This window comes from Hakea prostrata, chromosome 7, assembly GCF_041222555.1.
Source record: "Hakea prostrata isolate BN-2017 chromosome 7, UWA_Hpros_2, whole genome shotgun sequence".
NCBI classification, from domain to species: Eukaryota; Viridiplantae; Streptophyta; class Magnoliopsida; order Proteales; family Proteaceae; genus Hakea; species Hakea prostrata.
The window spans coordinates 25,543,764-25,566,794 of NC_142606.1; the positions used below are offsets into that span (position 1 = coordinate 25,543,764).

Below are 23,031 nucleotides of genomic sequence, written 5' to 3' on the forward strand. Positions count from 1 at the left end.
TTTAATTAAATTATTAAGGAAATTTGTCTATAATTTTCTCACTCCAAACGACAAAACAAAAAATATTATTAGGATTTAAAGGAAAAGTTTGTTTTTTCAAGAATTTTCTCACTCCACCTTCATTCCAGCAAACAAACGCAACTAATGACCTCCAACCCAGAAGAAAGAAAAAATTCACTGGAATATTTCGGAAAAAAAAATCACCAAGATCAGATCCGTGTCTCATTAGGTGGATCGACGGCGATTTCTCGTGGGACGGTTCGCTCCCATTGCTGGTTTGGTCCAAAAGTTTCCATCCCGGCATCCCGTACTAACAGACATTGGTAGGTAGGACCGTAGGGATGCCGCAAATGTTTACAGCCAATAGGCCAATAGCTGACAAGGCCGCGTGGGAAATAGGGGCATTTTGGTAAATCGACAATGAATAAATAAGTTACCGCGTCAGGATTTTCCGGGGGATGGATTGGGCGTTACCTGCCCCGAGACTCTACTCTCTTCATGTGAGGGAGCGGGTTTGCAAGCTGTGCTAGGAAACCCTAAGCGTTTGAAGTTTGGCATTGAAGTTTTGATCCAGTTTCAATATACCATTCGGAAACTAATGCTTGGGATATTTTCTTATTTCTCTCGATCGTTGGTATTGAACAGCGAAAAGTCTACAGCTCCGGTCGATGATGGAGGTGTCGAAGGGGAATCCGGCGGATACTTTCGTAGACATTGGGAGTTCTGTGGTGTCTTTTCAGAAATTGTTAGCGTCTCAGAAAGACCTCCTTCACAGTCAGGTCAACCAACTTCAGAAAATTGTTGTAACGCAATGCAGCCTCACTGGTGCAAATCCCCTGTCTCAAGAGATGGTACTACTGTTTGTTATTTCTCTATTTGTTAGGGGTTGTTCTTTCTAAAATAGGAGAAGAAGGAATATGTGCCATCTTGTGAATTTATCTGTATTTTGTATGGTACTTATGCTGGGTAGGTATCTTATCCATGGCCACGGTTTTGCAGTCTGATTTTGATCTCAATTGAAGAATATCTGATCAATTAGTTTTGTTGAATGTTCTCATTGTAGCTAATTATCTGTTCGGCGAGGTCATAACATCTATTATAGCTGAATTTGAAAAATTACTAGCTTTGATTGAAAAAGACAAAGCACTGATATGGGCATGTGCTTGATCTTTTGATTGCGGTCTCATGGAGTCTATAGTCTTATGCTAGGGCATCTTTCAGAAGCGATGAGACACACTTTGTGTAATGAATAGTGAGCAAGGGTTAGCTAGGGTGTCTCTTATTGCTAACAGATTGGTTTGATGCCAAATGCGGTGATTACCAAGTAATGTTTCTTGTATCATGGATGAGCATGAGCTAAGGATACAGTCCAAAATTGTAGGATTGGATTGGCTTATTGGAATATAGGATCCATAAATGGTAAGAGTATAGAAATGTTAGATGTTCAAGAGGGAAGAAGGATCATCATATTTTTTATTCAAGAGACTACTAGAGTGAAAGGTTTAAAAATCTGAGGAGACGAGTTTGAATATTCGTTTACAGAAGTAAAAGTAATAGAAGTGGAGTGGGCATAATGGTGGATAAAGATTTAAAACAATGATGTTATGGATGTTAGGATTTAGTGATAGGATTATTTCTATCAAGCTTATGCTAGAGCAAAGTTTGTCAATATAATAAGGCCCTGCTACGTGGATTGGGGTGAAAATAGCAAGAAGCAGTTTGGGAACACATGAATGGATTAGATCAATGTTTCAATTAGGAGAGAAGAAAATTATTACAGGGAGATCTGAATGGATATGTCAAAAGCGATCATAGAAGCCATGAAAGAGTACATGGAAGATATGGTTTTGGAGATTTTGATCTTTCCATGGTAAAGACATTCTCTAAAAACAAAAGGATTATCTATTAGCTTCACAGTAGGGAACAATAGCCAGATAGATTTCTATATAACCAGAAAGACCAGAAGGTTGTTGGGTAAAGATTTTAAGATTATGCTAGGGGAGAACTCAACCACATAACATGACTTGTGTCCCATAATGCTGAATTGTTAGAAAGTTGAGACTGCTCTGGATAAGGTGGTGCAGCTTAAAAACAGAAAAGTGAAATTCATTGACTGACAAATTTCTCAAACATAGAAGCTGCTGATTTGATGGAAGCATTGATCCAATTTGGAATGAGATGTCTGCTTCTATTATGGAAGTTGTTGCAGATGTAATATGTAAATCTAAAGTAGAAGTGTTATCTAGGGAGGTTCAGTGATTAGTTGGTGATGTTCAAGTGGCCATTAAGGCTTTGCAAGCTATTTTAAGATATGGCAAAGGCCTAAAGTAGTATGGATTTTAATAAGGTATAATTTTGCTAGAAATGAAGATATGAAGATGGTGGGAAAAGCAAGGTGAAGAATTCTGAGGATCTTTACAACAATTTGAGCACTGAAGAAGAAGAAAGGCTTATCTATAAGAGAACCAAAATGGGGTGGAAAAGTAGAAAGGTTAACCATGTTAAGTATGTTAAAAATGAAAAATTGCAGATGATAAATTCTAGTAAGGGATGAGGACATCATGGAGAGGTGGAAAAACTATTTTTCTATTTTATAAATGAAAATTTGTTGAGTAATTGTGTTCTGGAAGGTTGCATCACCCATCAAGAAGACAGTTGTCTTTATATATATGTATGAGGATGCCTGAAGTATCACGAGCTTTAAGAAGAATAAAGTAGTCAAGGAGCCAAATCTAGATGGTGTTGTAGTAGAATTGTGGAAGGACTCTTTGGTTTATCGTATCTAACCAAGTTGCTCAATAAGATTTTTAGGATAATGAAAATGCTAGATGAATGGAGGAAACAAATTGTGGTTTGAATTTATATAAAAATGTAGAGTTATAATAACAATAGAGGCATAAACCTAACGAGTTATACTAGGAAGTTATGGGAGATAATTATTGGAACTTGCTTCTGCCAAGAATCTATATTTCCAGATAATCAATTTGGTATTATGTCATGAACATCAGTGAAAAAATGAATCTCTTTAGGGAACTCATGGAAAGAGATAGGGAGAATGCTAGAAGGATCCTTATATGGTCATTATTGACCTGGTAAAATCTTATGATATAGTCCCTACAAAGATAATTTGACTACGCATTGGAGAAGAGAAGAGAAGTGTTTCAGATAAATATGTAGAAATAGTCAGAAGTTAGGATAATGGCGTGGTGACTGGTGATGACTAGTGTAACTGTGTAATGATTGTGGGTGGACACGGACTACGATAGTAATATTTCAGTTTACATCAAGGATGAAGTTTAAGCTTTTATATGTTTGAGCTTGTCCAGATTGAAGTAACTAGAAGAGTAGGGAAAGACCTAAAATAACCTTAGAAGAAGTGGTGAGAAAGGATATGGATGGCTCAGGTGTTTGTATCTAGTATGGCCTCAACTAGAGCTAATTGAAGGCAAGGATCCGTGTAGCCAACCCCATTTAGTTGGGATAAGGCTTGCTGTTGTTGTTGTATTTGTTTGCGCTTATCATGGAAGATAAGATCCTTTGGTCATGTTTATGTGTCTCTTTTTCTAATTTTTATTAACAAAATTGGGATTAGTGCCAAGTTGGAATTATAGAAATTAACCTTGGAATCAAATAGGTTTTAAGATAAGTAGAAGAAAAATGGTGGGTATGGTGTGCAACTTTAGTTACTATAATATGGATATGAGGTGCAAATTGTTGAGGAAACTTCTTTAAGTGATTATTTCAGGTATATGGACTCTATTATAAATAAAGGAGGAGGAAAAGACTATGACTTCAATTAAAATAGGATGGAAAAAGTGGATAGGCATGTCTAGAGTGTTATGTGATCAGCACATTTCTTTTTTATAACTTAAAAGGATTAAAAAGATAGTTTTTTAGGACAGTCATGTGACGAACAATGATTTATGGTGGATGTTGGGCAGCTGAGAAACAGAATAGCAAAGATAAGGATGTTGAAATTGATGTATGACTGTTGTTGTAAAACTACGAAAGTAGGAAGGATAGAATAAGGAATGAACCAACTAGAGCTAAGTTGGAAGTAACTTTGATATATGATAAGCTGCAAGAGAGTCGTTTGAGGTGGCATAACCACATACAACAAAGGTGATGTAGCCTCAATTTAGTGAGCTAGTTCTTCCAAGATCTTTAAAGAGAACCAACTCATATGAGACCAAGAAAGCTTTTGTTGAAATTCTAGTTACGGGCTATGGGCGATTTTTGTAATATGAGCTGTAATGGGAGGGTTTTGTTGGTATGATCAATATACATGTGCTTAATATAGAATGGCTTAGGGCACGCTTGGTAACGGGCCATGGATCAGTTTTTGGCTTTTTCCCCCCTCCCTCAGAACGCTGAAAAATGGCAGAAAGCGTTTGGTAAAATCGGTCGATCTATCGTTTTTAGGAAACGAGCCGGTTCAATTTTCGTGTTTGAGAAGGCTTTTCACGAAATAACTTTGAATTGTTTCGTTGTTCTCAAAAACAAAAAATACGTCTCAAAATTACGCACGAAGAGGGAACTCAACCCAAATTCTAACTCCTATAAGAAAAATTAAAAAAAGAAAAAGAAAAAGTCTCTACTGTCTCTTGTGAGAAGCCTTTTAAAACGATGTATCCACCTCTATATCTCTCTCTTATCTCTGCGACCTATGAGCTAAAGTTTTTCTCCACTGTTAGCCCTCTTGTGGTAAGTTTCTGTGTGTGTGTGTGTGTGTTATCTTTTACATTTTCATGTTCTGTGCAATTTTTACTACAAACAAGGTATTGATTTGAATCTTCTATTTATTGATTCTACCATGTATGGATGGAATGCTAGTGGCAGACTTTGGTAAAACAGCCTAATCACAAAAATAATTTCTGAAAGTTGAGCACAACCACCAGGCACCAGTGACAAATGTAAATTTCCAGGAACTTTACCATTTCCAAAATTATTTAAGAAACAGTGATATTGCTCTCCTCACATGCAGAAACACTGATTGCCACATGATAGAGAGAGAGAGACGAGAACAAAAGGATGAGAGACTAGGAAGTGCTAAACTCATATTTTAGCCGGTGGGAAAGGATGGGGGCAGGAGAGGGAAGGAGGCAAACGCCACGTGCCTCACACTCATCATTTTCCTTCTGTTGTTTTAAGAAGTTATCAGCACTGATTGGATTAGTTAACAATAATCTTTCACTTTGAAGACAAATTTGAGTCATAGCATCACCTGCAAGCAATAAGTATGAAAGCTACCCAAAATTTTCAATCCCGTTCTTTTTGTAGATGGTCATTACTTCTGTATTGTGGTGGGAGTCGACAGGAGGAAGCCTTCCACTGGGCTTTTCGACAATGCGGGGACAAGGGCTGTACTCATCACATTTTGAGACTCACTTCCAAGTGCTAACAATGCTGACTCAACACCGATCTTATGGCTTGAAAACTTCAAATTGTTTCTTTCAGATTCTTTATTGTATTGTCTCTGTTTTTTTTCATCTACAATACAGAAGTAATGACCATCTACAAAAAGAATGGGATTGAAAAATTAGTGATGTTATTGTTCTTTTGGTCACTGTTTTTCCACCATCTCTTTCAGTGTTGTCCAAGATTTTCTCCTTTGTTTACTTGAGCCACTAACCGGGCCCTCCATATCAGCAATTACAGAATTGCATTTAGAACCTGACCTGTTCTTTCTTTTCTTCCCTTTTCCCTCCGCTAGGGAAAGACTTTTCACCAATGGCATAAGTGGGATATCATCCTGAGCAATCTGTCCACCTGTTGCCAGATCAGTCACTGAACCACCTGGTTTTGATTTTGGTATGGATGTCTTTTCTAATGATGAGATCTCTACATCGTCATTACCCTGTTTCCTCTCCACACCTTTCTCCGGAATGGTAGATTCCTGTGGAGTGAACACGTTCCAATTTGGCAGCTGGTTTAGGTCTGGAGACATAGATCTCCTTCATGTAACCTTTTGCTGTCCCCTTTTTCAGATTCCTAGATGAACAGAAGTGACATCACATGTAAACCACATTGTTTTGAGTAGGATTGTTGAGTTTCTTACAATGTCTCGGTTCCTTGCCATTATCTTTTACAATTCGAATAGTGCAGTTGTGGCCAGGCTGAAGAATAGTCTCACATCTGTAAATAGGTGAATTACAGTCAGGAAAACCATTCATGACCTTCAACAAGGGAAGCAATCTATGCCATCAAATTCTTCCAACAAGTCATTTGTGCCTTAAATTTCACATGAAAAAACGAGAGGGAAATATCAGTCAAGATTGCCGACAGAAATAGTAGAATGGTGAAGAATTTTGATCTAACAGAAAAAAAATGATGTATTAGTTATTTTACATTAAGTATAACTAGACAATCCCTGGTTATTTTAAATATTAATTAAAATATGGTGCTTTTAGGGTTTTTTTTTTTGGGGGGGGGTTATTTCATATATGTAGCCATCACTTTTTTTGTCAAAAAATCATTCTTAAGAACAAAACTTACTGTTCCACAGGTGTTCTCAAATGTTTTCAGCACAAATTTTACCAAACGGTCAAAATTGTGCTTAGACCTCCGTTCTTTAATTAAAAAAGCTAGAAGAAAATGATTATCGGAAAGAATGCCGTTCTCAAAAAAGATCGGTACTGAATGCGCACCTAGTAATCGCACATGAGATGTTAAGGTTTGATTTCAGGGGAAAAGGGGTTTCCAACGTATTGAGGATCTTAGCCCATTACTTAGTAGATATGGGATAAATTCCTTGAGATGGGAAAGTGGAGAAATAGGCCTCAAAATAGGTTGAAATTTGGAGGTAATAATATGGTGATATCATCCTCCAGTTTGGTGGAATTTGGATTGTTAAATTGTAAGATATGAGGGTTCTTGTTTTGGGTGTCTTGGGAAGTCTGAAAATTCAAGAAAATTCAAGGAAAAAAAAAAAAAAAAAGGGATATGAGAAGCAACATGGAGTGTAGGCTGCCAGATACCTAATGGGGAGAGCCTTGTAGAGCTTTGGAATGAACGAAATATCTTCTTGAAGGTTGTCTATGCAACCATAGCAATGATCTAGGCTTGACCTCACCTTTGAACTTTAAGAGCCACGTCAATCTTGGATCTTCACTGACCAAATTGCACAAAACCAGAGAATTACTTGATCCTGAGGGATTTTATTAATCATATCAAAGTTGGATGCCTTCCATTTGAGTGGAAATGCTTACTTATACATAATAAGCTGGAGTGCTATTCTACTTTTAATGCCTAAGTGAACTCTAACTCAAAATCGAGAACATTGACTTATATTAGGGCGCACTTAAAACTTAAAAAAAAGAAGAAAAAAGAAGAGAAAAAGACTATTCTGACCTCGTAACTTAAGTTGGGCAGAATTTACATAATTAAATCAATTAAATTAATTAACTCATCTATTTTCATACTTAGCCTAGATCTTTTGGGCTCATTGAATAGGCGCATGACTGCATAAACCTATTTAAAAAAGCCGAACACCCATACGTGTCAACTCAGGTTGATTCCAAAGGAAAACAGTCCAATTCGATGCTGGATCTGCATCAAAGGCCCTCAGATGCTCTAGTATGGAGGAGTGATTTGATTTAGACTTTAGGAGCTACAAGAGCTGGGGGTAGACTTAAAATAGTTCTAGGAGAAGTTATGAGGAGAGACATGCATAATTTATGACTTACAACAGTAATGGCTTTAAATAAAGCCTGATTGGAGGGTAGGAATCTATGTGGTCAATCCCATTTAATTCAGACGAACTCTGCTTCTGTTGGGGAGGGTGAGGAACGAAATGCTGGGGTTTGATGCAGCATATCTGCTTATCTACGTTATGTATTAGGTTTAAAAAAGTACTTGGTTAAGAGGGGGACTTAAGTTTTAGTAAATCCTAATTTTGTCCAATTTGTTTGATTATTCTAATTGCAAGTAAAACATTACTCATAATCAATGGCCTTGCCTGCAACTTTCCACGCTAAAGTTGAGAAGACCTAAAATATTATTGCTCTGATGCCCTATAAAACCTTAATACTAATTTCCTGTTTGAAAATTTGTCATTTATGGAAGGCTGCAAGTCTTTATTGTTTAACAAAGTGAAATTACAGTTCAGGATGGAAGGTGGCAGATCTTAAGGAACTTGTAGGAATTTTGTATGCTGGGAGGCTGAAGTAAGTTAGAAACATAATGAGGTTTTTTAAGGCCTTGAGGTTCTAAAGAAGTACATGTGCAGAGGCTTGGGGTTCTCTTCAAGGACAAAGGGACTTTTAGGGTTTTGATGTCTCAAGTATATTGAGGAAAAAGCAACAGTCCTGTTGGTGGGTACTCGCACATCAAGAGTGAGAAACCTGATGCTGAAGGGCTAAACAGACTATACCTGCAGAATTTACTGTATTTCTTGAATTACTGAATAGGTTTCTCTTTTTTCTAATATTAAAAGGTTAAAAACCTTCCAACAATTCCCCCTGTCTCCTCTTTATTCACAATGAAATTCTTGTGGTTTATTAGGTTGTACTTGCATTTTATCTTATGGTTTTCTTTCCCTTTCATGCTGAATCTGATTCATATTTTTTATTGAAATTGCAGGCAGCTGGTTCACTATCAATTAAAATTGGTAAGTTATGGAGCATATCTGGTTCTTGTTTAAAGCAATACCATGTAATTTTTTTGGTTTGGTCTTCTTTCTAGTTCTTGATGTGTCTCATGTGCTGATTTGGTGTAAATAACTTAACCTAGTAAGTCTTGGTTCACTCCTAATTAGGGAAGTTAAATATTCTTTGGGGATTGGCTGGGCTGATTTAATTGTCTGTGCAATGACATTACCTTTTGTATCTTGGTTAATTGCCTCACCAGATGTCCTTTTTAGGACAGCAATTGGTGAAACATCCATGTTTTCCAACAATGCAGTTATGCACTTGCTTTAGGGACTACCTTTGTATGTATCGTGCATCAACTAGCTGGTGTCATATTAATAATCCGATTCTGCAATCCATGTGCTGGATTCACCATTTAATGATAATATTACTTTCTTTGTAGGGAAAAGACCAAGGGATTTGCTAAATCCTAAAGCAGTAAAATATATGCAATCGGTCTTCTCCATTAAAGATGTGATTAGCAAGAAGGAGTCTCGTGAGATCAGTGCTCTTTGTGGTGTTACTATTACACAGGTTGTCACTTTCTCATATTGAGTTCTATCTAGTGCATGACTTCTAAACTCTTTTTATCTTTATGGTAGTGATTGTCTGATAAAGTGATCTTCTGTGTCTGATTTAGCCTTCAATGCAAACTGATAATCAACTCTAGGTCGACTCTGAGCTTGTTAATTTTATTTGCACCATAATTAGTGTCTCTTAGTTCAATCCCCCCACCTCCACCCTCATGAAAAAAATGAAGCTGCCATTGACCACTCCATCATCCATTTAATGTTACACGATCTCTTCCTCTGATCTGCTTATTCCTTATTGATATACTAAACTAGACTTCGTATTTGAGTTCAAGACACCTTGTAGACAACAAGTATTTAAAATTAGCAAATGTAAACAAAGAGATTACTTCTGAAATTCTTTCTTTTTAGGGGTTGGAAATGGGAAGTGAGTTTTTGATTACTTCAAGCTAAAGATGTGTTGTGTTGGCTAGCAGGTTCGAGAATTTTTTGCTGGTCAGCGTTCTAGAGTAAGAAAGTTTGTCCGATTCTCAAAGGAGAAGGTGGTTAGGTCTAATGCATCCAGGGCTTCCTTGGATGGGTGCTCAGTTGGCTCTGATTCTGCCATGTGTATTGATCAAGATCTTGTAAATTCTAAGGACTCTAAGGCTGTCGGAGAAGTCCCTTCTTGCTTATCCCAGGAGGAAGCTCTACCTGTCATAGACAATTCAGATAAAAATTTTCTTGAGAATATTTTTAATTTGATGAGGAAAGAGGAAACATTCATTGGGCAGGTGAGGCTGATAGAGTGGATCCTGCAGATAGAAAATTCTTCAGTTTTATATTGGTAGGCTTCAGTCACCATTGAACTTTATTTGACCAGGAAAAATAATAATATATTGCAAGATCACAGTGTTTCTATTTTCTATTTCTAGGTTTTTAACTAAAGGTGGTCTGATGATTTTAACAACATGGTTGAGCCAAGCAGCTTTGGAGGAACAGACTACTGTTCTCCGTATCATATTTAAGGTCTTTAACGATACTTATTCTGCATGCTATCAGTTCTGTAATTTCTAACTAATATATCCTCATACTGTTTTGAATGGTTATTTTTGTAGGTCCTTTGTCACCTGCCACTACATAAAACTTTGCCTGTTCACATGTCTGCTGTGTTGCAAAGTGTTAACAGATTGCGGTTTTATAGGATACCAGGTGTGAGCTGCAATCTTTATCTTCTCTCTGTTTTTTTCTCCCTCTCCCTCTCTTCGTATGTGTGGATATGCATGTATCATCTTTTTATCTGTCTTTTCTTGAGGTTGCAATTGATCCCTCTTAATTTTCATCCCTAAATATGTCTAAATGTGAACTATTGACCTTATTGTTTGGATGGTTATTTCGTTGGCTTGAACTGATACTATTTGACATTATCAACTTATGTTCATTTATCTTGTTGTCTTCAAAAAGCTAATGCTATTTGTGAATTTGGGTTGTAATATGGTTGTAAATTTTATTCTTTTGGTTTTTTTTTTTTTTGGGGGGGGGGGGGGGGGGTTCTTACTCTGTGGTACTTTATTTTAGCATTTTTCTACATAGATTATTAATATCTCATTTTTTGTCTGAAAAATGTCAACTATACTTTGTGTTGAGCTATATAGTTAAAGCTATACCTTTTTGCCGCTTTGGCATGCCTTGACAACCAATTCAACATGCCTTATTTTTCAAGGCTCCTAGACCTATATATTGAGTCTTGGGCCTTCCATTTGTTATAAATAAAACACATTCTTTTTGGTGGTGTCAATCTTAAACCCCCTTAGCCCCTTATTTATTTATAACTTAATAATCCAACAGCATATGCTTATTTTCATTTATGAGTAGACATATAAGTGGAATATGGAATGGCCTATGAAGCCTTCATGCCGTGACAACCTTGCAAGCAATTAACTTAACCACTTCAGGTGAGCAACCTTCTGTTAGCTATGAAGCTTCAAGAAGGGATATGGTTTCTTGTTCATTCCCTCTTTATTTGTGAATAGTAGGGTGAAAGATTTTGGTGAGGGAAAAATAAAAGCATATGACACTTGAAACATCGTTTAGCTGATGAGTTTGGATATCATGTGTGGAAACTGGAATGGACTACTCAAGTCTCACAGTGAAATAATGATTTAGACAGTCTTTTTGGAGTGGATTATGTCATGATTTATTTAAAAGGAAAAGAAAATAAATTGGCCTTGGTTTGAAAATACCAGTTTAATTCATTATGTGTTGCAACTTCCTATTTGGTGTACATGTGAAAAATATCTAACATAAAGCAAAAACTTCCTTTCCGTGCTTGTTATATTACATTTTTTCCTGCCCTTGACCTTAGAAACTCATTTATCTGATTTGGAGATCAGACGTATCAAACAGAGCAAGAGAACTGTTAGCAAAATGGAGCAAACTATTTGCTAGAAGCCAAGCTTTGAAGAAACCCACATCTATGAAATTGCCCAATGCTGCACAGAAAGAGATTATCCAGAAGCAGAGGCATGCTTTTATCCTTTGTACTTGAAGTTTTATTTTCTTATCGAACTTTAATAATCGAACTTATGTCATCTGCAGGAAGGGTGAAATTCTCTGTGATGAATCTTGGCAGTCAAAAGCTGATATTCCTGTAAGGCTTTGTTCCAATCAAATGGTTCTTTCAGGTTACTCACTTAAATATCTTGAAAACTTATAATCTTGTCTTTTGCAGGCGGAGATCCTTTCTCTCACTTTTGATGGTTCAGAGAATTCCAGGTAAGAACCTTGAAATCGCATTATTGCCACTAAGATCGAATTCTGGTTAGATCTGTGCCTACTGCCTGCCTGGGAGTATGATCATCATTGTTGAGGCATTTAATTTGGTTTCTTCTGCAGGAAATCAGAACCTCCACGTACGCTGAAACTGCTCACTGCATCTGCCGATGCTACAAACAGAGGACACATTCGAAGTGTATCTTCACACAGTATCCTCAAACTTTTGCTTTTCTCACCACCCCTTCATTTTAACAAATTCCATTGGTTCCCGCCTAAAAACAATATAAAGGAAAAATTTCAAGTAAAATCCTGTTTTCTACACATGATTGTCCTATATTATTTTTACTAGGGAACAGGTAAAATTGTAGTACCCTGTTTAATAGTGCAGAAGTAGCAACATGGCTGATCAATGTTTTTTTAGGGTCAGGGGTTAGCAACTTTTTCATCTCTGCCTTGGTGTGTGTTTTTTTGCGGTGGGGGGGGGGGCGGTATGGGGGGAATAACTAACAAGTCATGTTGTTCCTGCGACTGGCAGCCTAGACACAAATCAGTGTCTTAGTGCTTGAAAAGACCAGTCAGCCCCCTGAAATTGAAAATTGCATCCACACCAGTGCCTCTGTACACATTCATGGGTCATCTCACTGGTGTTAGGGCTTCACAACTGGTTAGTATTTGCTTTCCCTTTTTCCTCTGATAGCCTAGATTGTAGCATTTCTTATGACATACTTAAAAACTACTATACCAAACATTACAAAGCCTATGGATTCTTTCTAATCTATTGGTGAGCCATTATGGAACTCATACATCTGGAAGCTCAATGTAATGAGGTATTCTTCTATATCTGGGTTGTTGATCTCCCAAAACTAATTCAAGGGTTTCTGTTTTGGTTCTACCTGTCTACTGGCATCAAATTATCGTCAAAGTTCATCATCCTCAATAACAGCAACTACGACTTAGCCTTAGCCCAACTGAATGGGGTTGGGTACATGGATTCTTGCGTTCCAATCAGCTCTTTTCAAGGTCATTATTCTGAGTACGAATAAATTTAGAAATCATAAGTTGATAGTGGTGACTGGCTTTTAGGCAGTTTCAATAAATTAAAATTGTAGTTTTGGTAAAGTAATCTTTATATATTCTCCCCAGGGTTGACAAAGATCAGGTACGCATCACTTCTGTGAGATTGCAACAAAATGTACCCAGATACTTCTGTAAAACCACTGCTTATATCATGGGCAAATATTACTTTTTTGATTAGTTAGAGATCAAATTCTTTTTTGGGTGGCAAAGGAGATCAAATTTTGATATAAGATTTTGTAAGTCATTTGAGGTTACTAAGATCTAAATGTGCCAATAAACCCCTAACCCCCCCCCCCCAAAAAAAAAAAAAAAAAAAAAAAGCCCACCCACACACACAAATCACCACTTAATTATACTTAGCGGGTTACTTCTGAAGAAACCAGTTTCCGAGATAAGGATTGGTGGTAAAATAAGAAGACTTATATACATTTTCTTGTCTTCCGAGCATCAAAATTAGACAGCTGGCAATGGCATGCATGTGATAACACCTTATGCTGCTGCAACAATTCTCTGCCTTACTAATACCTTTTGCAACCATGGATGATTGTCAAAAAGTACATGTGGTTGCTGCTATTGACTGTATTATGTTTACTGCAATATGTTGTTTGTCTTATGCCCCTTGGTCCTTACATTCAGCTTTGCCTTGTGAACTTTTATTGTTATCTCAAGTCTTAACAAAGAAGCCAAACAAAAACAATATAAACTTTGTTCCTATAACTAAAAACCAACTCTGTATATTTCCCATGGTTATTCTTATCTTGTTTAAAACTGAAGCTAATGGAATGCACTATCACATGATTATACTGCATTTTTCCCCAAAATTCTCTCTTATACAAAGGGGTGTGTTGCTGCAACTCTATCACTTTTTGTCTTTTCTTGTGAAGTTGAGTTACAAGTTCAGAAAGATGTAGGTGCATTTAGGGCCTGTTTGGTCACGTGAGTCTGGAATTTCAAATATCTAGAGATTTCAAATCTATGGAGTCATAATTCATAAAATTTACTGTTTTGTTAACCTGAGTCTGTGGATTCATCCTGAAAAACTGTTTGGTCAACGTGATTTTTGTGAATGCGCAAATGTTTAGCGCTTTTATAGTAGGGGTGAAATCTAGACCCATAAATCTACAGATTCACGTTTTTAGTGTAAAAAGAAGAATCTCTAGATTTCATGAATCTAGGGATTTCCACAACCAAACGGGTATAAATCTCGAAATCTCTGGATTAATGTAACCAAACAGACCCTTAAACAACTCATGCTAAATAGTGGAACAAGGTACTATGGTTGAATGAAAACATGCATTTTGGGTAAAAATATTTTGTGGCTTTCACTATTGTTGTGTGAAAAATGGACTAGGTAACTTCACACAGCAATTGATAGGAAAAGTTACAAGTGAAGGGTGGGGAGCTTAAAGTGTTTTAGCAGTTTGTATTGGCTGATATATCTCGATATCAGGGCAGAGGATATATGGTATAGATGTGGGATTTTTAGTGACTAAATGATTAAAGTATTGGATTGATATGGATTTTGCCGGTAATCTGAGTCACTGTTAATTTTGCTGGTAACTGTTACCGTGAATTAAGTCTGTGGCTGCAAGGACATGCACTGGTGTACCGGTTTTAGAAAAAAAATTATGCTTACGTTGTGTCAATCTCCATTTTTTCTAAAATTTTTTATATTAATTTCCTTGACTGGTTCCAGAAACCAGGGAACGTAGAAAAATTCTGCTTGTTGAACAACCAGGGCAGAAAACAAGTAGCAGAAACCCACAGGTTGGAAGGGCATTGCCTTTGATGCAAGGGCGTCCAATTTCATCTGATGATATACAGAAAGCCAAGATGCGCGCACAGTTCATGCAGAGCAAGTATGGCAAGATTGAATCATCTTCAAATGATGACCATAAACGACAGAAGTTGGAAGATCCAATGAAGCTTCATGAATCTGGGAGAAGCAATATGCCTTCGTCATCGAAAACTCCTGTTCAGCTGAATGAAGAAAATGCTATCCCAGCTGTACTCCCTTCAACAATTCCTCCCAGCAAATCAGTAGCAACTATTGCACCAAAGTCAACCTTGGACCACCAGGAATACTCTCAGGAGAGGTTTAGAAGGGAACAAACCTCATGGCTGACCCCACCAGGTACTTTCCTTTACATGTCAATTAATTTATGCTGTTGGATGGTGATGATTTTTCAGTTTTGAAAAGTCTTCAGTACTGGAGAAAAACCATTTCAGGTGCTATAATTGTAGTTGCTTGTACACCTTTTAAGGGGACTACAAAGATGGGCTATTGCAATAAACAATTCAATAGCATGCTTTATTTTATGGATCTTCAAAGAACAACACCTTCCACTCATGAAACACCCTCCGGGACCCCAAAAAAGAAAGAAGAACCTTTATTCTTAGCCCCTTTATTTATTTTTATTTTTTTTTGGGGGGGGGGGGTTTGTTGCAGGTGGGGTGCGCTTTTGAAACATTAATATCTCATCCCCTGATGCTTCTGTGGATGCTCCCATTGCATAGGGCACACTCCCCCATGGAGAAAAGATCCTCCGTATTTTACTTCTACAATTTTTTTTTTGGTGGGCGGTGGGTGGTTCTTTTTTCTGGGGGGGGGGGGGGGGGAGTTGTTTCTTTAACTGGTTAGTCAAGTTGATTTCTCTCAAAACATACTGGTCAGGTGTTTTAAACCTGGTGCTGCTGAATAGTGACTATGGAGTTCAAGACATGGTCTTGATTGTGCCACTTCCTGTACAGCTGTACTATGTTGTTTAACATTCAATGAAAACAATGACCATCCTTTGAGTTCCAATTTTAAGTTTGAAAACAACTTAATTGTCTTAGTCTGGTCAATACTTTGTTGTTGAATGTCAAAAGACAGCAATGATTAGCTTTGGTTGTGAATTCTATTTTTAAGCACACCTACTTGGCACTCTCATATGGTCAGTTTATGCCACCAAGATTCTTGTTATGGCAGAGATATTTTATGTGGCTACTAGGCTCTTTTAATATGCAACGTATAAGTGGTCTTTGGATAGCAAATGAAGTATGATTTTTGCCTCTAGCCTGATCTGTGTTAATAATCAGAAGACTAAAGATTGGAATACTATCCATGAAGAAAGTGTTCTGTTACCTTCTGTTTAGACAGTAAAAATTGAGACTTGTGTTAGTTTATGGTTATCAATTTAAGAACAAAACTATGAGTTGTCTGTTTGGATTCCCACTATGCGAATGAATCCCAGTTCTTGATTAGAATTCTAATTCATGTTTTGTGTGGAGATCTGAATTCATTTGGTCCTGGGAATTAAACTGGAAAGATTGGAAAACTAACCCTGGATGATTCGTGATTTCCTCATTCCCAACCTTTTGTAAATGAATTATGTTTGCAGTTGTGGCATTATAAGATATAAATCGTTGGCATTATAAACTAATTTTCGTCGTTTCAGATAAGAATTGGAGAATATTTGCTTAGAGGTCATTAGTTGAAATCCAGATCATCATCTGATGGGTTAATCAAGGATTTAAGAATCTTGTTGCAAAGGCCGTTGGCAATGAAATGCTTTACTAGTACTCTATTTTTTTCAGTACCCTTCAAACACCCCTTTACAAGAATATGCACATTGTATTTGACGTGTACTTTTGTGTCCTGATTCCTGCCATTGTTTATTCATCATCCGCTGAATACAGATTGGAGGAGCCTGGTTGCTCCTTGACTGCTTGATGAGAACTGGTGACTAGGTCGTCTCCTTCTATCAATGGTGCAGCTCCCACAATTTTTGATTCCATGAGTCAAGGAACTTAATTACCAGAATTTTTTGCTGATGGATAAATGGGACATACCCGAGAAGCAGTTATATCATCATTAAGTGGGAGTACAAGTTGTTTGTGCAAGCATTTCGTTTGGTGTGGCTGGATCCTTAACTTAAATGAGATATATTCTATAATAAATCTTGTGAATGATATAAGAGGGATATGGGTTCCAAACCTGGATTCACACCTAACATACCAGCACTGAGAATCATCATTTGTTGAAAGCTTAAAGAAGAAAATAAATAGAAGATAAAGTCTGTTCAAGTTTGTTGAGTTCAGTTGGTGTACAGTGCACTTCTGTTTTGTTTTGACTTGACCTATTGACCTATTTAGATCCATTTAGACCCCCCCTTGGAGTTGGATATGCAACTAAAGCAAATAAGTTAATGGGATCTATGTGAAATGAGTCCAATTTTCTTAAGTTGAATGTGTTAATCAGCTGTACTTGCAAGTTGCAATTGGCTTCCCGTCTTGGTGTTTTCATTTTTCTTTCTTTCCAGTTTTTTAATTTTAGGTTATACTTATTACAATATCAGTCACCTGTATCTATATTTGTCTTTCTGCAGAGGTTAGGATCAACAGCCTTTGGAGGATTGGCACAGGAGAAAGCAGCAAAGAAATTGAAGTTCAGATTGAGAGGATAAGACGGGAAAAGGGAACCATTTACCATAGTAATCAGGAAATTCCACCAAATCCCAAGGAACCGTGGGACATAGAGATCGACTATGATGACAGCTTGACGCCGGAAATTCCAATTGAACAGCCGTTAGATGCAGACGTTACAGAGTCCGTGTCCTCTGCTATTGATAAAGGAAAAACCCCAGATGCTTCTGCAGCCAGTGTGGCTGCAACCAGTAAGGAATATTGCTCGCCAGTGGCTACAAGCAGTCCAGAATATTACCCCACTGTAGCGACGACAATCGGTAAACAATCTTGCCCGCCTGTGGCTTCAACATGTAATGGGAGTGCTCCTGAGCCAGATCTTGAGTTGCTTGCCGTGCTACTGAATAACCCACAACTGGTTTTTGCCTTAACTTCTGGCCAAGGTGGTAGCGTACCTGATGCAGAGACTGTCAGGCTTCTTGATATGATCAAGGCTAGCGGGATTGGTTTACCCGGGATGGTTGGCGGAAAGGCTGAGGAGAAGGTGGAAGTGACTTCTCTTCCATCACCGACTCCTGGATCAGATCACAGTATGGTGTGTAACATGGTTCCTACATTTGTATTCTGTTATGTTCCAAGTACATATTGGTTAACCCTATACTGCCACACTTGCAAAGGATTGAATCCACAATCTCCTCATTTTGTTTGGAAAATCCCCCCAATCTGGTGTGTTTTTTCTCTTCACTTTAGCTGACGCATGAGGTAGATTTTTATGTTGCAGAGTGTTTTTTCGGGGGCGTGAAAAATGAAAGTGGCCCCCGTTTGGATTTCTGCAACCAGAATCCTGTTCCCTGTGCTCAGAAGTACAATGGATCCTGCGTTTTAACTAATTGCAACCCAACAGCAAATGGGTTTCTCGTGGTGGATCTTCCATGTTGGTAAAACGTAACTTTATCAGTCCTAGTGTTAAAATCATAGGACTGGATTTCAGGAACTTTCTCGTGGCGGTTCAAAATAATAAAAAACAAATGGCGGGTTGTAAGATGGCTGTGCTCAGTTTTTGAATGTCTGTTAATAACTAGTAACTGTGGCAAATCTAATGCAGAAATCTTGTCAACGCTAACTTTGGTGTTTTCACGGTAATCCTTTGTTTCAATCTGGTGTTTGCCCCCTTTTGATCGAAATTTCTTCATTTTTGCAGGGTGGGTGGAGATCTGAAGTTGGTAAAGATCGTTTTCCACAGCCAGTTTCAGCACCTGTTAACGACTCGGTGGTGACTTCCTCCATTCCCTCCTCTGGGAAACATTTCCCTGGCGGTTCAGTGCAGCATCAAATTCCATACCAAAACTTTTTCCCACCCCAAATATCAAATGTTGTGCCCCAGCAGCATCAAAATGCTTTTGGAGCTGTTTTGCCCGAGAGACAGCATCCATCATCAACACCCTTTTTAAGCCAACAATCTTCCAATCCCACAATTCATCCCTTTCAACTGAATCCAATCAGTGAAACTGTCTTACCTGCGAAACAGTCATCATATACCAGTTCAGCCCCATTACAGGCAGAATGTAGAGGGTTTGGGCAATTGTACAACCCGAATCCTGCAACTGTGCTTATCGAAAGGCCCCCCACTGCCTTGCAACCTCTGCCAGCTTCATTGAGGCATCAACCAACGCCATACCAGCCTCTGTTAGCAGAAGCTCCGCCAATTCAGTCACTGCACAACACATGGCAACCCAATGCAACTGGCTCTGGGAGACGGGCTTTTGTGTCTGCTCCCCAGAACGTTAGACAGTTTGCTGTATCAAGTAACCATTACCAAGCTAACCAAAATAATCACAATGTACATTCGCATGGAAATGTGGGTGAACCAGAGCTAGAGACTTGGAGTCCGGAGGGGAGCCCAGTGAGGCCACCATCGTATCAATCTGGACGGAACTTTCATCAACCCAGAAGTGATTATGGCTGGAATTCCAGAAGGGATCATCAGTCAAGGCAGAATAACCCTGGGTATAGAGAGCGTAGACATGATAGAAGATGGCGAGAACGAAGGCACTGAATCTTTGTATATCACAATTAACCAGTATCAGTCATGGCTGCTGCCGATTGGATCATGTAATGGCAACCACTGATCTGTTTATAGGTCCAAATTTGATTCAGATGGGCTGTTAAGGGTAATAATAACTATAATTCAAAATTGAATTCTTTGATTCAAATCCATATTTAAGTGGTGGACTTGCCATTCAAGGAGCAAAAAGGCCTTTTGATTCTGCCATTGGAATAGCAAATGTATAAAATAAACAAATTTGTTGATGAGCATAATAAAATCATGTTTCAGGCTCTCTCCGTCTTTCTCTTTCTTCTCCTCTTCCTCTTTTTGTTTTTTCTCAAAGAATAAAAATATCAAAGAAGTTGGCTAACTACTAAAGCAGGTTTATTAAATAAAAGTAATGCGTGGAGATGCAGGGGATCGAACCCTGTACCTCTCGCATGCAAAGCGAGCGCTCTACCATTTGAGCTACATCCCCAGAAATCGCACCGCGATTTGGCTACCTCCCCTGGAGTGAACAGTCTCCCTTACTTTCAGACTATTCTCAAGAAAGTTGTATATACAATCTTACCACTTTGGGGTACTTTTTCAACTTTAATCACCACCACTAGGTTGCAATAGCATAATTCTACTGTTGCATTAAAACATGTAGGAATCACAATCATAGGAGTGCTGTTAAGGTTGACTATAAATAGGGAAGGAAGGACTTAAATCGTCAACATTACTTAATCAACCTATGTTATGTTACGTTGGATATTTTTCATTTAAAATTTTTAATGATTTCTTATTATGGAGTTTGGATACTACGAAATGAAGTATTTTTCCGACAGATTGACTCTGACCCCTCCAGGGTTATGGTATTTGCCAAGACCTGATCAAAGGACCTTAACCTCAGAACCCCAGGTGGGAGTGAAGAGGAAAGAAGATATAGGAATTGATACAAGGCTTAATAGCAGTATGATTGATCTGCTATTTGCCCAAAGAGTGATGATACAAGGCTTAATAGCAGGAACACTTAGATACTAGTGAAATTGGATCGTGTCTTGTCCATGACGTCCAAAGCCCTGTAAGGGTTCATCACTTGAAATCCATCATGCAACCTACAGCAGAGTAAATCAGCAGTACCAACATTACACAATGGTTCTACATAACATGACACCCGACTTCTCCTGCTGGTATGGTAACAAACATGGCCATTTCTGGGCTAGTGTGTGGGCAACAAACAACATTCGCCTCCTTAGGAATAAAAGAAAACTTAATGATCAATAAAGAAAAGAAGATAGAACACCAACAATCATGATTCACATCCTCCATTGCATTCCTTAATTGGCCTTCCCCGTTCAAAATCTCCACCAAGCCCAAATTCTCACATTGGATGATTGGATCAATGACTAGCAAATGTTATTCTCACATTGGATGATTGGATCCAATACCTCTTCCTTAACTAGCAAAGTTGGACGATGATCCAGTGTACAAGACATAGACTCTACAGGTGGTAATCACCCAGTACTGGTGACGAGCCACCAATCTCAACTTGATCTCATAGGTCATTCTTCAAGAATCTGTAGGTTGAACGAATTTTGGACGCATCACTATCCAAACAATGGTGGAACGATTTTCTAGATCCCCTAATACAAGAACAATAAAATTCACTAATTCCAACCCCCAACAAAATACACAACGGAAAAGTGTAAATATATATATTTTTAAGATACATAAACAAGGTGGGAGACCCAAAGGAAAAGAAAAAACCAAGCAATAGCAAAGTATGGATAATTCGCTTGAAGGATCTCTTATAAGGGTTCACATCCTCTGAATTCTGTGGGATCCAAAAAACAAAATGTCAAGGAATCCCGCATTGTTGGTTTTGACACCAAAAAAAAAAAAACCTAAGTTTTGACCTAGAAATGTATCGGTGGCGTATGGGCAAGATACCTACATTCATGCAGAGCACACTCAGCAGAAGCCCTGCATTAAAGCAAAATGTTGGGAGGAATGCTTCACCTGGAATTCTCCACTGAAGCAAAATGCAGTAAGATAAGATTGCTTTAGGAAACAAGAGACCTGCAAGGACCGTTGATGACAACCATGATCTGATGCTACTACTGTGGCTGAATCAGAAGCTCTCTCAGCGAGTCAAACTAGATGAGTTCCACGTTCCACAGCGAGGCATTCATTGAAGGTCTCTAAGAGATAATGGTGAAAGAGTCAGCAATTGTGTAGAAGACTGGTTTGATGTCCGGCCAAGCAGATTCAGGCGTCTGAGCATTTAGAGAGAACAACCGTCCACCACGAGCGCAGCAAACCGCCACGTTGTGACGGCGGAAGGAGGGACCTTCCACCCTATAATCCAGTTTGTAGTAATTCAATTTCTTCGAGGGATCCTCTCTCACCGTTGATTCCATTAGAATTGCTTTAACATCTGCAACTCCTCGTCCTGCAATTGTCCTCATCACTGCTTCACCAACTTCTTTTGGTCCCCCAAAAGCTTCAATTCTGGGTTCAAACGATGGTTTTCCAATGTCAGAAAATCAAAATTCACATTTTTATATTTATATTGTAAACATGAATCTAGAGCCTTACGAGAAATCAAGGGGAACAGGAGAAACAATGACGCTAACGTTGAGCTCTCCGTTGGAGCCTGGAGGGCCAAATGCTACCACTGGCTCGCTATAATCCTGACGACGACGGCGTAAGGGAGATGTTGCTTGGTTGTTGACTAAGGGAGGAGGGTCCAGAGATCTCTCTGATTCTGCTTTCCCGATTGCTCTGTACAGCAGTGTCTGATCTCCCACCCATTTCGCTGGATAGATGAATTCTGTTTGACCCAGAAGGAATAACCAAAGATAATATTAGTTGACTCATCAAACCCATATGGGTAAGAGCTAGAGAATCTGATCTCAGAATAGGAATCGTTCATATCTGTACTTACCGAAACCTTGAGAGGTGTCGAAACAACGACTGTAACCATCGATGGGGTAAATGACGTCGAGCTTCAGATTTCTCCCGGTCTGTGGAGAGAGGCCAAGAAGAAAGCTTGTGATGCCAGTGAAGTTAGCACCCAGAGCAACGACGGAAGCAGAGCCAACGCCGGTGAGAAGCCGGCGCCTAAAGACAGAAGCTAAGGGTGCGAACTCTTCCGCTGGAGATTTCCCAAGTTGGGGTGTTACTTCAGAGGAGGTGCTCTCTCTCCGATCACCGGAATATGATATCTGATAAATCCGGCGTAGGTGAGGCTTTGTTCTCTTGGTGGTAACAGTAAAGCAAGGTTGCAATTGTAAAGCCATTACACGCTCCACATCAGCTGCATTCCATTCTGGGTTTGGGGTTGATAAATTATCCTGGAGACACCTACAGCTCTAACACACTGTGACTCTCTTATCCAAATTTGCGGTCAATATGCACCGGTAATTTTCCTTCTAAATTTCTCGCATTCCAAACATTGTTAAAACGAAGGAAAAAGTAAGAGACCCCCTTCAGGGGAAGATAAACACATTGGGAATCATACAGTAATAGTTTGTCACAGTCATTATTGAAGTACCATACAGGATCCCAAAAAAGAGTACTACAGCACAAAGTAAGCTTCTCG

General features: G+C 38.5%; 2 protein-coding genes and 1 non-coding gene across 3 annotated transcripts; 1 reads left to right on the top strand and 2 right to left on the bottom strand.

Annotated features, from left to right (window-relative positions):
* Positions 1 to 579: 579 nt before the first annotated feature.
* LOC149010805 (homeobox protein LUMINIDEPENDENS-like) lies at positions 580 to 19,721 on the top strand. The gene is made up of 13 exons (XM_089160667.1): positions 580 to 851; positions 8,581 to 8,608; positions 9,031 to 9,161; positions 9,634 to 9,983; positions 10,072 to 10,165; positions 10,255 to 10,348; positions 11,530 to 11,659; positions 11,735 to 11,786; positions 11,868 to 11,911; positions 12,032 to 12,120; positions 14,685 to 15,122; positions 17,359 to 17,990; positions 18,597 to 19,721. The coding sequence occupies exons 1-13, from the start codon at positions 669 to 671 to the stop codon at positions 19,449 to 19,451; spliced, it is 3,120 nt and encodes a 1,039-aa protein (XP_089016793.1). The 5' UTR covers positions 580 to 668; the 3' UTR covers positions 19,452 to 19,721.
* Positions 19,722 to 19,847: 126 nt separating this feature from the next.
* Positions 19,848 to 19,920, bottom strand: TRNAA-UGC (transfer RNA alanine (anticodon UGC)). Its single transcript has one exon. It is a non-coding gene; the product is annotated as a tRNA-Ala (tRNA).
* Positions 19,921 to 20,979: 1,059 nt separating this feature from the next.
* LOC149010807 (Photosystem II reaction center PsbP family protein) lies at positions 20,980 to 23,015 on the bottom strand. The gene is made up of 3 exons (XM_089161450.1): positions 22,375 to 23,015; positions 22,026 to 22,260; positions 20,980 to 21,938 (listed from the first exon to the last, which is right to left on the bottom strand). The coding sequence occupies exons 1-3, from the start codon at positions 22,727 to 22,729 to the stop codon at positions 21,629 to 21,631; spliced, it is 900 nt and encodes a 299-aa protein (XP_089017576.1). The 5' UTR covers positions 22,730 to 23,015; the 3' UTR covers positions 20,980 to 21,628.
* Positions 23,016 to 23,031: the final 16 nt, after the last annotated feature.